Here is an 18102-nt window from a genome sequence, read left to right as displayed (position 1 = left end):
AGAAACTAGGTATTTATTCGTTGAAATATGCTCTTCTGGTCCCAACTTTCAACTCGTACATCTAGGGGCAAAATTTGAAGATTAATGGACACACTCAAGATGGCGAAGGAGTTGGCGACAGAGACGCAGAGGGCGCAAACGGAAGCGGAAGTTCACTTGCTGTCTGCATGTGCTGCTGCTACTGTGGACGGCGCTGGGTTGAGGTTTGGGAAGCTAGGGGTGGGTTGTGGTTGTTGCGAGAGGTGGGACATGGAAGCGGAATTTTTTTAAAAGATACGTCCCAACTCCTGCTTTCTCCCCAGATTGAGTGACATTCATCCTTTTCATCATGGGCAAGAAGGGCAAAGTCGGCAAGAGTCGGCGGGACAAGTTTTATCACCTGGCAAAGGAGACTGGTAAGTGAGGGTACGTACTTGGAGAGAACGAGAGAATGATCTTGATCCTCATCGTTTTGCCTTTTCGAATATTGGGTTCTTTTTCCGCAGAAGGGGTGGTGGGTTATGAATCTGGGGAAGTCCTGGAAAAGCGCTACGCGAAACATTGTTTTGTCACCAACCCCAGGTTATCGTTCCCGCTCTGCTTTCAAGCTGATCCAACTCAATCGCCGCTTTCAGTTCCTGCAGAAAGCTCGAGCCTTGTTGGATCTGTGTGCTGCGCCAGGAGGCTGGTGCGTAACACACCATTCTCTCGAAGGCAATTTCCTGGCCCTGACTGGCTTAGAGTTGCATTGGTTAAGGTCGGGATTCGGAGCTTTCCTGACCCGCAGTGCAATAATTCCAGCTTCAGATTTTTGTGCATTCCAGCCATTGGTCTCTTCTAAACCTTGAGGGATAATCCAGTGCCAGGGAAAGGGTCATTTCTTGACGGGAGAAAAGGCTTGTAATTGTAATGTATATGACATGATTGTCCACTCTATGGCAATTGCCACTAACAGTGAGAGTGAGAAATCTCATTGCTAAGGGAGGGAAAGGGACAGTCCTAGGTATTTTAGTCTCTGTTCTTTTTCATAGGCTGCAGGTGGCTGCCAAGTTTATGCCTGTGTCCAGCCTTATTGTGGGTGAGTAACAGGCGATTCTCCTGGTATTTTAGGGAATGTGTATGAGGTACCACTTCTTGCTTGAGGCAGCCCTTTAGAGTACTCTGATCTGATTTTTCCCAGGAGTGGACTTGGTTCCAATCAAGCCTCTCCCCAATGTGGTGACTCTCCAGGAGGACATCACTACAGAACGATGTAGGCAGGTAGTATGAATCTCTCTCTCCCTGTCCCTTTATATGCAAATATGCACATCCTTCAAGTCACCCTAAAGGCATTTTTTTTTTCCTGTTTATTATACTGTGAGCGAGTGTCCGCATGACATCTCTGACAGGCCCATGAGAATCCCAGTGTGCACCTCAATCTTAAAGAGTCAGGGATGAAGGTGATTGGAATTGGGGGAAGGGCAGAGACTTTAGTGAAGTGCTTTCCAGTGGACTATTGTACTTCAATTTTCATAAAGATGGAGATGTATAAGTTTTGTTTCCTGTTGTATTCCCCAGTGTCTGGCACAGAATCTGGGCCATGGAGGCCACTCAGTAAATAACTGGATGGTATAGATAGTAAACTGGGAAATGTATTCTTAGCCATTTCTGTGTTTCTGATGCCGTAATCCCTTTGCTTCTCTGTAGGCCCTGAGGAAGGAGCTGAAGACCTGGAAGGTTGATGTTGTACTCAATGATGGGGCCCCCAATGTTGGGGCCAGCTGGGTCCATGATGCCTACTCACAAGGTGCAGGGTGTGTGGGCTTGGAGAGGAGAGTGGACGTGGAGGTGGTATGCCTGCAGGCCACATGGGTCCTCATTGACTGTCTCTGTCCTATAGCCCACTTGACACTGATGGCTCTACGTCTGGCTTGTGATTTTTTGGCTCGTGGTGGTTGCTTCATTACAAAGGTTTTTCGTTCTCGAGATTATCAGCCCTTGCTGTGGATATTCCAGCAGCTGTTCCGCCGGGTCCAGGCCACAAAACCCCAAGCCTCTCGCCATGAATCTGCAGAAATCTTTGTAGTCTGCCAGGGTGAGTATTATTTTCTTCTTTATCTTGATCCAGCCTTCTAACTGCCAAACCGCATTTTGTGTTGTTTTGGTTTGTTTTTGTTTTGTTTTGGTACCAGGAATTGAACCTAGGGGCACTGAACTACGGAGCCACATTCCCAGCTCTGTTTGGTATCTTATTTAGAGTCAGGGTCTTTCCGGGTTGCTAAGTTCCCACCAAGTTTTGCTGAGGCTGGCTTTGAACTCATTATCCTCCTGCCTCAGCCTTCTGAGTCGCTGGGATTACAGGAGTACACCACCACATCCAGCTCCAAACCACATTTTGAAATATGTCTTAACTATTTTAGGATTTCTGGCTCCTGACAAGGTTGACAGTAAATTCTTCGATCCCAAGTTTGCCTTCAAGGAGGTTGAGGTTCAAGCTAAGACTGTTACTGAGTTGGTGTCCAAGAAGAAGCCAAAGGTATGTTTGGGGTTGGGGCCAAAGGTCCTGGAACTCTGGGGAGGCTCTACCCCTCTGGGTCATTCACATAGCTCAGAAGTGACTGCTCACCCATTTTTCTCTCCATAAGGCTGAAGGCTATGCTGAGGGTGACCTTACTCTTTATCACCGCACTTCAGTCACTGACTTCTTGCGAGCTGCCAACCCTGTTGACTTCCTCTCCAAGGCCAGCGAAGTGAGTTTTCAGACTCGAGGAATGTAAGGGAGCCTTGGTCACAGGACCTGAAAATCTCCCTTGACTCCTATTCTTTCCAAATAGATTTCAATAAATGATGAAGAATTGGCACAGCATCCAGCCACCACTGAAGACATACAGGCATGCTGTCAGGACATCAGAGTGCTGGGGCGCAAGGAGCTCAGGTATGCAGTACAGTGGGCATTGGGACCTAGGAGCCCTGAGGACAAGAAAAGGGCTTTTCTTTGAAACCGTGACATTGGATTTCTGGGAAAAGTGTACTCTTGTGCTGGAGGTTAGTGATTGAGACCTGAGCTTTAGCATTTATGTGGCTGAAACCTAAAAATTAAACCATGGGCTGAAAATAGAAGAGGGGGCAAGGACAAAGGAAGAGATGCTAATATATTTCTGGGGCAGGTCACTACTGAACTGGAGAACAAAACTTCGACGATATGTGGCCAAGAAGCTAAAAGAGCAAGCAAAGGCACTAGATCTCAGGTGAGGTGGGAACTAAATTGAGATAGCTAAACTGGGTGTTGAAGGAAGTGTCTGGCAAAATAACCAAACTCCTTGGACTGCTTTGTCAGTCTCAGCTCAGGAGAGGAGGAGGAAGGTGAGGAAGAGGAGGAGTCAACGGGTGGAACCACAAAGCAGCCTTCCAAGGAGGAGGAAGAAGAGGAGCAACTAAACCAAACCCTGGCGGAGATGAAAGCCCAGGAGGTAGCAGAATTAAGGAGGTGAGGGGAAATCCAATACACAGTTCCTCAGTGCCTGAAGGTAGTAGAATGGAAAGCATGGATGGGGAATCTTCAGAGCCCAGCAGGTTTAGTCCCTCAACCCATCCCTTCAGGAAGAAAAAGAAGTTGCTACGTGAGCAGAGAAAGCAGCGGGAACGAGTAGAACTGAAGATGGATCTGCCTGGGGTTTCCATTGCGGATGAGGGGGAGACAGGCATGTTCTCCCTGCGCACCATTCGGGGTCACCAGGTGAGGTGGGGTTGAGGGTAGAGATTGAGGAAACAGTGGTCAGTTTGGGTACCTGGAGGTGGGAGGATTGGGTTAAGTGTGCTGAATTATCATGAGCTTTGGTTGCTGACTTCATCTGTAAAAAGAATTGGCAGGCAGTGGGGAGACTGGAGATAAAATAAGAGCCATCTGAACACAAAGGCCGAAAAGAAACAGTGATGAATGAAGAAGATTTGTGTTATAGATTTATGATTCGGGAATGAGAATACTAAGACCACAAGTTTAGGTTATATTAGATGCAGCCAGGGCATCTGGTTACCAGCACAGGTGAAAACAGGGTGTCCTTTAGCAGGAAGCAATGTTTTTTAGTTCCTTGTTACCAAGTTAGTACCTCATGTTAAGCTGTTGGGTCATGCACTGAGGAACAAGCTTTTTCCTATTAAAAACTGTCACAAGCCAAGCAAGTTTTTGTGACTTTTGTGTGGGAATGACACAATACAGACCATCTTTATTGCCTAGGAAAGACAGTAGAGCCTGGTGGCCCTAGAGCTTAGTCTCAGATCCAGATCTACCACTTGAACTGTGTAACTCTGAGCTCATTCCCATTTACCTTTTTTCTGCCTCAGTTTTCTCATCTGTACAACAGTAGTAGAATATGTTAAGTGTTTTTGTGAGAAATTTTTAAAAACATCGTTGGGTGCAGTTCCTGTTGTGGTGAACACTGAAGAAATAATAGCTCTTTGCCATGATTAAAATAGATTTTGGTGTTGTGGTACATATCTGTAATCCTAGCTACTTAAGAGGCTGAGGCAGGGGGGTTGCCAAGTTCCAGGCCAGTGTGGGTAACTTAGCAAGATTCTAAAAAGGATTGGGGACATAGGCGAGTGATTGAGTGCCTCAGGTTCAATCGCAGATATCACGCAAAAGATTGAGGTTCTGATGTTTGAAGTGAAACAGACAGGTTGTCTGGGCTGCTTTTCTCAGTGGAATCAAAGTATAGATGTGTTCTCAAGTAATTCAGGTGCTTTCTGAGAGGAATTTTTTAAAAAAATATTTTATTGCTGATGGACCTTTATTTAAGTGTGGTGCTGAGAATCAAACCCAGTGCCTCACACATGCTAGACAATTACTCTACCGAAGAGCCACAACCCCAGCCCCTTCTTTTTTTTCAATACTGGGACTTAACTTAGGGGTGCTCTACCACAGAGCTACATCCCCAGCCCTTTTGAGTTAGGGTCTTACTAAGTTGACCAGACTAGCCTGGAACTTGTGATCCTCCTGCTTCAGCCACCCAGGTTGCTAAATTACAGATGTGTGCCACTGGATTCTGGAAGAGTGATTTTTTTTTAAACCAGTAAGTGGGACTGGACCTGAGTGGGATGTTTTAGACAAGCTACTCATATTCCAGGGTTATAGCTGCCCTGCTGTGAAAGGAGATCATGTATTTATATTCCTAGTGTTGCTAGGAATTAAGATATTGGATATGAGAAAACACAGTAGGTTTCCTTGAATATTTGATCTGTTTTTCTTTAGTTGTTAGAGGAAGTAACACAAGGTGACATGAGTGCTGCAGACACATTTCTGGCTGATTTGCCAAGAGATGACATCTATGTGTCAGATGCTGAGGACGATGATGATGATGCATCTCTGGACAGTGATCTGGATTCAGAGGAGTTGGCAGGAGTCAGTAGACATCAAGGTCTAAAGGACCAAAAGAGGTAAGGGGTGTGTGTGTGTGTGTGTGTGCGCGCGCGCATGCCAAAGGAAGTGCCACCACCCTTAGCTCAACTTCTGAGGCAGAGTCCACGTGGGGGTACTAAGCGTCCCCCAACTTTTTTTGGGGTCTGCAGTGTGCGGTTTACTCAAGTAGATAATGATAAAGAGGAAGAGGTGGAAGAAGAAAATCCACTGTTGGTACCACTGGAGGAAAAGACAGTGCTGCAGGAAGAACAAGCCAATTTGTGGTTCTCAAAGGTAAGAGGAAGCTGGGAGCAAGGCTGATGGGACACTGGAATTCCCAGGGATAAAGGGAGTTGAAAATTTCTTGTACCACAGGATGGCTTCAGTGGGATTGAGGATGATGCTGATGAGGCCCTGGAAATCAGTCAGGCCCAGTTATTATATGAGAGCCGCCGGAAGGGGCAGCAGCAAAGAAACCAGCAGCCACAGCCACCACCACCTTCCAGTTTAAAGACTGAGAGGAAGTCTCCCCAGTGCCAGGATGAGATCCCTAAGAGGATAGAGGCTCCCTCCGGAACAAAAAGTGCCACTCATCCTGGAGGGGAAGAAAGAGATGGCAGCTCAGAGAGTGATAGCAGTAGCAGCGAGGATGAAGAGAGGTGAGTGGGTACAGCTGATGGGAAACTGGATGAAGAGGAAGCAGTAGTATGGGTCATTTCTCTAGTATGGGCATTCCCTATAACGTTGGCTATATTTAGGGAGCTTTAAAATATGTGTTTGACTTAATTGGCCCAGGGCACAACCTGAATTCCTGCAAGTTCTTTTAAGTGGCTTAAAGTAGGAAGCAATGATGAGGCACAGGAGAGGGTAGAATATAATCCTTTCATCTTCCACAGCTGGGAGTCATCCCATGGTAAAAAGCGAAGCCGGAGATCTAAGTCTGATGACGACGGATTTGAGGTAGTGCCTATTGAGGACCCAGGTGAGAGGTTTATACAGAGTGGAATGAGACCAGTGGGAATCTATGTTGGGAATCGGGGTTTGACTTTTGTCCTTTCCTCTAGTGAAACATCGGATTCTAGATCCTGAAGGCCTTGCTCTAGGTGCTGTAATTGCCTCTTCCAAAAAGGCCAAGAGAGACCTTATAGACAACTCCTTCAACCGGTAAGGGGGACAGAAAATCATCAGGTGTAGTTGGCCATATGGGTGATTTCTTCCTAAAGAAGCCTGGAGTGGTTGGTTGATGGACTGATGTCTGTTCCACGTAGGTACACATTTAATGAAGATGAGGAGGAGCTTCCAGAATGGTTTGTGCAGGAAGAGAAGCAGCACCGGATAAGGCAACTGCCTATCGATAAGAAGGAGGTGGAGTATTACCGGAAACGCTGGCGGGAAATTAATGCACGTCCTATCAAGAAAGTGGCTGAGGCCAAGGCTAGAAAGAAACGGAGGGTAAGTGGTAGGGGCTGCCTGGAGTTAGGTGTGGATAGAATATGGGAAGAGAGGTCACCTGACTGAGGCCCCCTCCCAGATGCTGAAGAAGCTGGAGCAAACCAAGAAGAAGGCTGAAGCTGTGGTGAACACAGTGGACATCTCAGAAAGAGAGAAGGTGGCACAGCTAAGAAGGTAATTGAGGGGAGTATATGCACAGAGGCACATTATGGTAAAAGAACAGCAGAAATCAGACCTCTAACTCATGTGCTTTCCCCTTTGTAGTCTCTACAAGAAGGCTGGGCTTGGCAAGGAGAAACGCCAAGTCACCTATGTTGTAGCTAAAAAAGGTGTGGGCCGCAAGGTGAGGCGGCCAGCTGGAGTTAGAGGTCATTTTAAGGTGGTGGACTCCAGGATGAAGAAGGATCAGCGGGCACAACAACGTAAGGACCAGAAGAAAAAACAGAAGCGGAAGTGAGAGCTACCTCCTCCTGGGAAGATTATAAAACTAAGGGAAGATATGGTGCAGCTCACATCATAGTTGACTGAGTAGGCTGGGAGGTGGAGCCACAAGATGATGTCATGGTTGGAGGATGGTCCCTCAGACCCCCATACTCTGGCATGGTGCTGAATGAAGAGTCAGATCATTAAATCTTAAGGAATTTTAGCATTGGCCATGTTTGTTATAGCCTATTCTTGGGCCTTCTGAATAAAAACCAAAATGATAGCACAGATACCTTTTCTGGCGATTTAATAAGTACTTTTCCCACATCTGAGTGTTCCCACCATCTACTGTCAAATCATAATTTAACTATTTTAAAGTAGAAATGACAGACAATCCATAGGTCCCAGTAGTAAAACATTTACTAGAGAGCAAGCAGAGAGGAATGCACATCTTAAAGAAACCTTCACAAAGTCACAAAATTCAAAGTTTGTATATTTCTTTTCCTTTTATAAACAAGATAGAACAAAAATCATCAATCATTTCAGCAAAAGACATCTCTACCATTGGGGCAAGTTAAAAAAAAAATACAACGAAATAGAAGACACTTCAAAAGCTGTTGGTTTTTTTTGTTTTTTTGAATTTTAAATTCAGCAACGCTTCAGACCTGGAGCATTCCTGGAACGCTTTCCAGGAGTAATCACTTTTTTATCATAGTATCTCTGGAAATCTCAAAAGCCTAGGTCTGGAAGGCTGCCTCTTCCTACATGTCTCAGGGCTGGATACAAACCTCGCTAGGGGACCTGAGAGTCAACTCTTGTTTGGAATTGGGCATCTCCCTTCCCTGTGAATGTCTGGAAGCACCAAATTGCTTCCCAAACATCCCTAACAGCTCAATGGATTAGGTTTACAGATACCAACTCCTAAAAAGGGGACTGCCTGGCCACATAGCTAAGAAAAAGAAATTCAATTTATAGATGTTTATAAGGTGACATTTTAGTAAAAAATAGAAGCTACTTATAATATAAACTTAGAGTGAGTTTTGTGCCCTACAAGGCCCTTTTCTCTGGAAGTACCTTCCACTTACCCTCATGAAACTCACCCAGAGCCAACAGAAGCTACCCAGCTCTCACTGCTTGCTGGGACCAAAATAGCTTCCCAAGAAAGCATCTGAACAATCATTCAGATGAAGGTGTAATGTCTCTGCTCTCCACTGAGGGCAGGGGTTCTTACACCTTGGGCCCCAATGCAGCCCTGAGACACCTAGTTACCAAAATCTCTAAAAATAAAATTAAAGACAACTGATTTCACGCTATAGCACATATGTTCTAACTGTCCCATCTACTTTTCTTGCGTTTGGGTGGCTCAGGGACAGCAAAACCATCCGCTGTCTTATCTGTCTTGCTGTCCATCTTGTCCATCTTGCTGCTGTCCACCTTGGGGTCCACCTTGCTTTCACGATTACAACCTTCTTTCCTGCTTTCTCCATTCCGACCATCATTTGCACCCCGGCTTTCCCCATGCCGGCCTGTACTTCCTCCATGCCTGTTCTCCCCATGCCGGTGGCTGTCAGTATGGCGGCTGCTGCTACTTTCTGGGTAGCGATATCCATCTCCATGTCGACCACCGTCTCCATGCCGTGGACTATCACCATGCCGATTGCCACTCTCTCCATGGCTATGGCGGCCACCACCCCGATTCTCAGTATATCTCTCTCGCTTCCCATTGCCACCCCCAATTCCTTCTCTGCTGTTATTTCCTGAAGCTGTGTTGTTGACTCCCTGGGCTCCGACAGAAGGGTAGGTCACTGGAGCACTGGTGATGTTCCCTGTATTGCCAAAGCCTGGGATGCTCTTGGTGGCGGCACTGGTGATGGGGTTGTCAGGACTATTATGGCCCTGCTGTGCTGAATTAGTTGGAACAGAATTCAAGCTCCCTGCACTAGTCCATCCACTTGCCCCAGCAGCAGAGCTTCCAGCCTTCTGATTACTTAAACTGGCTGCAACAAAGTGACTCTTGTACTGTGACTGAAAGAAAGACACCAGTAGTAGTTATGTTAACAAATTTAAGAAATGAGTATACATATAAATTTGGTAATAATCACACAGAAATTAGCTATCTAGGCTCTATGACTTTAGTATCCTGATAGCCCCCATAGCACAGGTCCTTTGGATCTTGTGCTGTAAAGGAAAACAGATTTTTGTGGATAGATGGACCTCAATGTATCAACACTCACTGCCTGACAGGTTAGAATAAAGCCTGTGTATAGTAATTCAATATATTTATGGTCTGCAGTCTGCTACTTACAATTCAAAAATACCACAAGTTCAAAAAACAAAACATTTTTTAAAAAGTTTCACAGCAATGCACTGGGAGTGCAGATGGGAAGTAGACCTAGAATGTGCAATGTGCAACACCATGGGTTTGTTTAATCCTTAGCACCATACTCACAATCCTGATTACTTGAGAAGCTGAGGCAGGAGAACTGCAAATTTGAGTCCAGCTTCAGAAACTTAGGGAGACCCTGTCTTAAAAAGGACTGAGGATATAGCTCAATGGTAAAGAACCCCAAGGTTCAATCCCCAATACCAAAAGAGAAAGTTTGACAGCAAAACCTAATTTGAATGGATAGAAGGCTATTATTTAGTTTCTACTTAATTATGTAAAATGTGGCTATAGACCTTGTTGATGTGACAATATGTGCACTATCTATCATTGTTTCTCAAATCTGAATAATAAATCCTAGATTCCTAAACAAGGGTTTCTGAATCCCTCTATTAGTGAAAAACAGAAAAACAATCATGGGCCCAATCTGGAACCATCAGTCTGGTACAGATTAATCTGTAGATTAAAATTAAAGCCCAGCCAGTTAATCAGAAAGTTGAGCATGGTGACACATGCCTGTGATCCCAGCTACTAGGGAGGCTCACTTGATCTCATGAATTTTGAGACCAGCCTGGGCAACATAGTGAGACTACATTTTAAAGAGAAGAAAAAAATGTGTAGAGTGATGAACAGCATCAAACTGGTTTTAGCCAAGAACATGGCAATTACTCTGAACTAGACTGGGAAAGTCTTGGAGGTGGGTAACATCACAGGTTGTAGAAAAAATCCTGCTGTAGTACAGTAATCCCAGACTCTGGCTAGGACAGATACAGATGACCAGCACAAAGGTTTTTGCTCTGTATGCAGATCCCCAGGTAAGGTACTGTTAGTTTAATATGCAATCCAAGCAATGAAAAGGCCTTATTCTACATGAACTTTATCCGCTCATCTACTACCCTCAGGAAGACCAGCCCCCTCATGACTGCTCACGAGTTACTACTGAAAGCTATTTTAGCAAAATGTTTATTTCAGACCTGAAAAGCTGCTTTCATTGCTGTCAGCCGATCTCCCATGGCTCCTGTGGAAGGCTTATAAGCCTCATAATTGCTCATTACATTGTTGTTATTTCCTCGGTCCTAAAAAATAAATGTATCCATGAGAATGGAAAAATAGGTGGAAGAGCCAACTGCCACAGACTGGAATGGGAACTGGATATTTTTTAAATTACTTAACACTTTGTAAGAAAAGGTGCAGTAACAAAAAGCCATTTAAAAATGTTCATGCCCTTCAACCCAGTAATTCTATTTCTACAAATGCCCATCAGAGGGCTGGGGATATAGCTCAGTTGCTACAATGCTTGCCTCACATATACAAAGCCCTGCGTTCAATCCCCAGCACCGCCAAAAAAAAAAAAAAAAAAATATATATATATATATATATATATATATCCATCAGATTTATTATGCCCAAAATGGACCATGAATTTTTATTTTTTATTTAATATGTTTTTTAGTTACAGATGAACACAATATCTGTTTTACTTATTAATTTTTACGTGGTGCTGAGGATTGAACCCAGTGCCTCATGAATTGGAGGCAAATGCTCTACCACTGAGCTATAGCCCCAGCCCGACCATGTATTGTTTACACAACATTCAATTAAATAAAAAAAATGTTAAAGATGAAAAGCCACCAGTACAGCATACTGTACAATGTTTATGCTCTGAATCAAGACCATTAAGAGTCTGAATTTCTACTTCAATACTTACCAGTGTGTAACTTTGGGCACCTCAGTTTTAGTATCTGTATTTTTATACTGGGTTGAAGATTTAATACTTGGAATGGCCCTGGCCCAGACAAAGGCTCAGTAACTATTAGCTATCACTATTATTTGCAGTATCATTATTATACTGTGGGAACAGAGTATTTATATACCAAAGATGCCAAGTTAGCTATAATGTTCTAGAAGTATACTGGCAACTTTCTTCCATGGCTTAGGAATCAACAAGACATAAATCAAGCAGAAGCCAAGTCTACTGGTGCACATCTAGAGTCCTGTCCACTACAGAGGCTGGGGTGGAAGAACTGCTTGAGCCTACCACTTCAAGATCAGCCTAGGAAACTTAGCAAGACCCTGTCTCAGAAATTCTAACAAAATGAAACAAAGCATAAGCCAGGTATAGTGGCACCTGCCTGTAGACTCAGCTACTTGGGAGGTTAAGGCAATATGAACGCTTGAACCCTTGAGCTGGACACCAGCCTGGGCAACACTGCAAGACCCTTATCTGGGAGGGATGGTGGTAGAGAGAGGAGAAACAACAAAGAGTGTATGATCATTCCTGACAAGATACAGCTAGAGATTATACATTGACTCTCTGGCAATGTTTTTAACAGCAGGCTATAGGTCATTGTTGGGGGGCTTATAAAGAGACTGGTGGTCCCCACCTCAAGAATTTGAGTCACCATGTCTGTGGTGGGAGATTAGTCTATGTTCTGCTAGTCCAGGGGTTATAATCTGAGAACCACTGCAAATCTATACTAATTTTCCTAAGCAAAGCTGGTCAGCCAAGTACATATAGATGCTTCTTCTTGAGCCAGCACCGCATTTACTTCAATCAGTAGATTAAATAGATGCTACCTGCCAGGCAAGATTTTGAACTCTGGGTTTTTAACCCCCCTAAATATTGTTTAGTTGTCATTGGACCCTTATTTTATTTATTTATATGCAGAGCTGAGAGTCGAAACCAGTGCCTCACACATGCTAGGCAAGCACTCTACCACTGAGCCACAGCTCCAGCCCCAAACTCTGGCGCTTTTTTAGGCAGATCAGATCCTACCATCATTTAAGACATGGACTAACTCTAAGAGCACTACCACAGTCTGAACTCACCGTGTTCTCAGAGCCTAGGCCAGGTCGCTCCCTATAGCCTAGGCCTCCTCCACCAATGTTCAGCTTTTTGCCTTTTCCTCCTTTGAAGCGGGATTTCCGAAACCACGCATTCTGCATTGAACACAATTCAAGGTTAAGCCAGCAGAGGGAGAAAAGCCCAGAGGAAGAAGACAAGGTCAAAGAGGAAATTAAGGGGAGGTAAGAACTATTTGCCAATTTATTTATGGCAAGGAAGAAACTATTCATAGAACCCACAACCTGGATGCTTTCAGTAGTTTAATCCACCAAATTTTTTAGGAGGTTTAGATGCACATTTATATCTAAGGCTTCCTTTATTATTCCTTCCATGAAGGCCTCCTTCTGAGGGAAGGGAAGTGATTAGGTAAGTTTTAAAAGGCAGAGTAGCCATTTTGGCCACTTAACTTTAAAGAACTGGTTGGTCCCCCCCCCCCAAAAAAAAAAAAAGCCAGGCTCATTTGGCTTATTAGAGTAAACTCTAGGAACAGACTCTCAGGAAGGACTAGAAACCACATAACTGAAAATTTTATTTACCCACTGTCTTAAAAGTTTTCATTGAACTTGACCACAGCCTAAAAACTGTTCACTAGATTTATTCACATTATCTTAAGAATACAAACACCTATGGGAAGTTAAAGCTTTATCTGACATTCATATATTATTAAAAAAGAAAAGTACTTGAGAGGTAGCCATGACTGGGAAAAGTGCTAAACAGAGAGAACATGAAGTACAAAACGAATGTTAAGAAAAAGACAAAGACAAAGACAAAATGTATCCAGTTCAAATTTTTAAGTTTAGCATTGGCTCTCTTCCACCAAGGAAATGGAGAGAAAGTATTATTCGTCTCCTCTCTCCTTTATTCTAGGATCAGAAATGCAGGTAGTGCCACACTACAGGTACACTACCTATAGGCTGACACAGCTGTGGGCTGGTCCATGAATCTAACATAGATTTAAAAACAATTTCCAATATAAGAATTTGCTCTGTAATTTGGGAATTGCATTAAGATGCCTCATTTGACTTGGTAGAATGACTCACTTGGTTTTAGACTGAGGCATCTCTGGAAGAGGGCAATCAACATGTAGTCAAAGGTCTGAGATCTCAGTTTGTAAGGAACACTTTAGAAGCACCACACAATTATTTTCTTAAAAATATCACTCATTTTTAGGCCTCCAAAAGAGAAGCCCGCCCCACTTTTTTTTTTTAGGGGTGGAGGCAGCATTAAGAAAGCAGATATTGTTCATAAGCGTGCCATGGGGTAAACAGGTAGAAATTACAAGGACAGATTTTAGCACAAAGCAAGGAGTAGCTTTTCAACACAAACACTGTTAAAATGAGAGGATGAGTGGATAGACTAGATAAATTTTAATATCCCATAATTCCAATCAGTACCTTGTAACCCATTTTCTTGTCAATTGTCCATGCTATTTTCCTTGTCTGCTGAAATATAACTTAGCTGTATAATCTGAGGCAATCTTTAGTGTGCCTATCCCCTCACCTGCATCGCCAGATCCAAAAGTTCCTTGGAAACATGCTGATTGGCTCCTTCCAAGTTCCGGACAAGGTCACCAGCAAAATTGCTGTCCTTAGGGGTCAACAGGGTATAGGCTACACCTTTCTCACCCGCTCTTCCTGTGCGGCCAATCCTGTGAGTATGGGTATCAATGTCTCGTGCCACATCATAGTTAATGACAGTCTTAATTGAAGGAATGTCCAGACCACGTGCTGAAATAAAAAGCAATCAAATTCTTATATTCTTTAGCTGGAGCCAGAAGATCAAAACTAAAAATGCTTGAGCTCTGAGAAACTAGTTTCCCTTATTTAGGCAGAGTGTATGAGTCTGGTGAGCTGCAGTATAGGCACATAAGTTACCTTCTAGAACAAATATCACCCCAACAGATTCTATGATGCCGGGCCACTAATGCAATGGCTTATCGTTTGCCATCAATAAACTGCCAAAGCCTCTCTCTTTTATCTGAACTATGTAAACAAACTGACATGGAATGTGTTTCTTTCTTTTTTTTAATTGGTTTTATTTTTAAATACATGATAGCGGAAAGCATTATAATTCTTATTACACATACAGAGCACAATTTTTCATATCTCTGAATATAAAGTATGTTACACCAATTCATGTCTTTATACATGTATGAAATGTGTTTCTTGAAGATAGGGTCTCACTATGTTACCTAGACTGGCCTCAAACTCACAATTCTCCTGCCTGCCGAGTAGCTGAGACTGCAGGCACAAGCCACTGTGCCCAGGGATCAAATCTGTTTTAAAGCTGAGCATTTTCTCTCCTGAGAGAAAAATACCAGTTTTTAGGGTAGCTAATAAAATAGCAGAACAAAATAAAAAAAAATCACATTCCAGCTGGGTGTGGTGGTGCATGCCTGTAATTGCTGTGGCTTGGGAGGCTGAGGTAGGACTGCAAGTTTGAGACCAGTCTCAGCAATTTAACAAGGTTCTAAGCTAAGAAGTGAGACTATGTCTCAAAACAAAAATTTAAAAAAGTGCTGGGAATATGGCTGCTGAGTGGTTAAACGCCCTTGGATTCAATCCCTGGTACACCCTGCCCCCTGCCCCACATCCTCTAGTCCCCCAAAACTTCAAAAACTTTTCTGATTTTTTTTTTTGTACTGGGGGTTGAATATTGAACTTGGGGATAATTAACAACTGAACCACATCCCCAGCCTGTTTTATGTTTTATTTAGAGACAGTGTCTCATTGAGTTGCTTAGGCTGAGTTGATAAGTTGCTGAGGCTGGCTTTGAACTTGAGATCCTCCTGTGATATCCTCCCGAGCAGCTGAGATTACAGGCATGCACCTCTGCACTTGGCTACTTTTCTGATCTTGACTGAAGTATGCCCAACTAATAACAATCAATGTAAGATACCTACCATATTTAGACACACAATAAAGGTACAACCTTTTTTCCCCAGGTGTCTTCTAGCTATAGCGATACTCTGTTCTGAGAGAAACATTAAGGGAAAAGTGGTATCCCAAACTCCAGGTTGTTATCATTGTACTAAACTGCTGCTCTGTGGGGTGAAGTCAGCCAGGCTAGGAGTTTTTCAGCCTGCTCATGAATATGGGTCTCACAACAGAAGAAGACAGCACCCTTAGAGTAATGGGTTATAGTTACTGTGAAATTTATACTCTACCTGCAACATCTGTGGCTACTAGGACTGGGATGTCCTTTTTCTTAAAGTCGGAAATGACCTTGTTTCTTTCACTCTGATCCATGTCCCCATGAAGCAACCCAAGATTATGACCCTCCTGCTTAAGGTTATTGGCTAGCTCTTCAGCATTAGCTTTTTTAGTAACAAACAGGAGGACACTCCCAGAAGAAGTAAATTCCACCAGACGCCGGGTAAGCCAGTTCCATTTACTAGGCCCAGAATGGAGAATCTCCACAATCTGTGTCACGTCTTCATTTGCCTGGGAAGAAGAAATAAGTGATTGTGACGTTGTTGTCTGCATCTGAAGAATCCTGAATGATCCCTGTTCTCTCTGGGTCCTTCCTTAAGCATATCAAGTACAGCTTAAGAGATACCTCTCAGAAGATAATGCTAAGTGAAGTTAGCCAATCCCCCCAAAACAAATGCCGAATGTTTTCTCTGTAAGGAGGCTGACTCATCCCTGGGGTAGGAAGGGGAACATAGGAGGAACAGATGAATTCTAGATAGGGAAGAGGGGTGGGAGGGAAAGGAAGGATGCAGGGGATAAGCAAGGATGATGGAATGTGACGGACATCATTATCCAAAGTACATGTATGAAGACATGAATTGGGTGTCAACCTACTTTGTATACAAACAGAGATAGGAAAAATTGTGGTATATATGTATAATAAGAATTGTAATGCAAAAAAAAGTACATGTATAAAGACATGGAATTGGCGTGAACATACTTTATATTATATAAAAAGATATGAAAAATTGTGCTCTATATGTGTAACAAGAATTGTAATGCATTCTGCTGTTGTGTATTTAAAAAAATAAAATCAAATAATAAATAAATTCTCTTACATCCATACATATACATAGAAGGCAATCAAAAAATGAAAATTGGACAATGTCAAAATATCAACTACACTAAAAATTTCTTGAATAATAAACACAGCAAGAAATAATTGGTTGACAACTAAAAATGTATTTCAAAAAAACTAGTGGAGAAAATTTTGATGCTTCCAAAGTAAAAGAAATGGTAAAATGTAAAATGTTTGAGGGGATGGAAATACCAATTACCTTGATCTGTATTCAATATATTGTGTGTTTGTGTGTATACATGCTGAAATATGCTGTACCCCATAAACATGTATAATTATTGTGTAATATTATACAAAATATATTTTAAATTGCCAGGTGAAGTGGCACATATCTGTAATCCCAGAAATTTGGGAGCCTGAGATAGGAGGATTATAATAAGTTCAAGGCCAGCTTTGGTAACTTAATTAGCAAGGCCCTCAGCAACTCAGTGAGATCCTGTCTCAAAATAAAATAAAAAGAGTGAGGATGTAGCTCAGTGGTAAAACACCCATGGGTTAAATCCCCAGTACCAAGAAAAACAAAAACAACAATAACAACAACAACAAAAAAACCCCCTTATTATATATACACATGATACACCCACACCCACAATTTTTTAATACAATCCAAAAACATGACAAGCAACTTAAGGAATTCTCTGAGCAGCTTAACTGAATTATGAAATCCAATCCAGAGAAATTTCTCACATAGGCCATGTATATAAGAAATCAAACAGTAATTTATTTTCACCAGGCCCTAAAAGACATCCCACTACATCCTATGCAGACTTCTTCACATAATCATTTAAAATGTCAGTTCTATCGTAAGTCACTGATAGTCTTTCAGGTAGACCTTTTTGTTTCTTTAAAAGCTTTTTCTAAAAAGTTTTGTTATGAATTTTTTTTTGTATGGTGCTGGGGATTGAACCCAGGGCCTTATGCATGTGAGGCAAGCACTCTATCAACTGAGCTATATCCCCAGCCGTTATTATGAATTTTTTAAACATTCAAAAAAAGCAAAATGAACAGAATCAACTCCCATGTACCTGTCACTGAGCTTCTTCAACAATTATCAACACTTTGCCAATCTTATTTCAACTACTACTTTATGTATTTTAAAGCAAATCTAAAACATGTTGCCTCATCTATAAATATGCATTAATTTTCAAAATCTCCATAGTGAAGAATCAATTTTATGTCTCCATAATATAAGAAATAACCCACTGGAGTCCCATCCAGCCTTGCTTAAGGTTACCTCTCCAATATCTCCCTGCACCACTCGAATAGGGTCAATTAGGATATCTCTCGCCAGTTTTTCAATCTTTTTCCGAAAAGTTGCACTGAATAAGAGAGCTAAAAAGTAAAGTAAATTCTGTTAAAGAAACAGTACTATTTTACTGAACACCCACTAAGCTTCCTTAACATTCAGAATTACTCAGCTTTGCCAGGTGGAGCAGCACATGCCTATAATCTCAGTGGCTCGGGAGGCTAAGGCAGGAGGATAGTGAGTTCAAAGCCAGCCCCATCAACTTAGCAAGGCCCTAAACAATTCAGTGAGATGCTGTTTCTAAATAAAATATTTAAAAAGGCTGGGAAGTGATTCAGTGGTCAAGCCAT

At 42.6% G+C, this 18102-nt stretch overlaps 2 protein-coding genes across 4 annotated transcripts in view; one reads left to right on the top strand and one right to left on the bottom strand.

Moving 5' to 3' along the window:
* Positions 1-133: 133 nt before the first annotated feature.
* Positions 134-7493, top strand: Ftsj3 (FtsJ RNA 2'-O-methyltransferase 3). 2 transcript variants are annotated; one of them, XM_026402278.2, is made up of 21 exons: positions 134-203; positions 303-395; positions 562-667; positions 1011-1057; positions 1160-1239; positions 1666-1765; positions 1859-2053; positions 2379-2494; positions 2604-2708; positions 2793-2893; positions 3126-3206; positions 3296-3445; positions 3559-3694; positions 5207-5391; positions 5524-5647; positions 5729-6012; positions 6250-6335; positions 6418-6517; positions 6622-6805; positions 6885-6979; positions 7070-7493. In XM_026402278.2, exons 2-21 carry the CDS (start codon positions 329-331, stop codon positions 7260-7262), a joined length of 2535 nt encoding a protein of 844 aa, XP_026258063.2. In that variant the 5' UTR covers positions 134-203; positions 303-328; the 3' UTR covers positions 7263-7493. The 2 variants fall into 2 exon arrangements, with proteins under 2 accessions (XP_026258063.2, XP_026258064.2); XM_026402279.2 differs by having other exon boundaries at positions 166-219.
* Positions 7494-7579: 86 nt separating this feature from the next.
* Ddx42 (DEAD-box helicase 42) overlaps positions 7580-18102 on the bottom strand; it is a 43180-nt gene continuing 32657 nt past the window's right edge. For both annotated transcript variants that reach the window (XM_026402276.2, XM_026402275.2), the window contains exons 13-18: positions 17741-17838; positions 15623-15899; positions 13957-14183; positions 12441-12551; positions 10586-10687; positions 7580-9253 (exon numbers count right to left, since the gene is read on the bottom strand). In XM_026402276.2, coding sequence (XP_026258061.1) covers positions 8555-9253; positions 10586-10687; positions 12441-12551; positions 13957-14183; positions 15623-15899; positions 17741-17838 — 1514 coding nt within the window. In that variant the 3' untranslated portion in view covers positions 7580-8554. The remainder of the gene's footprint in view (positions 9254-10585; positions 10688-12440; positions 12552-13956; positions 14184-15622; positions 15900-17740; positions 17839-18102) is intronic.

This window comes from Urocitellus parryii, chromosome 7 (genome assembly GCF_045843805.1).
Source record: "Urocitellus parryii isolate mUroPar1 chromosome 7, mUroPar1.hap1, whole genome shotgun sequence".
In the NCBI taxonomy this organism is placed as follows: Eukaryota; Metazoa; Chordata; class Mammalia; order Rodentia; family Sciuridae; genus Urocitellus; species Urocitellus parryii.
The sequence above is the reverse complement of the archived record's forward strand: the minus strand, read 5'-3'. Positions and strand labels throughout refer to the sequence as shown.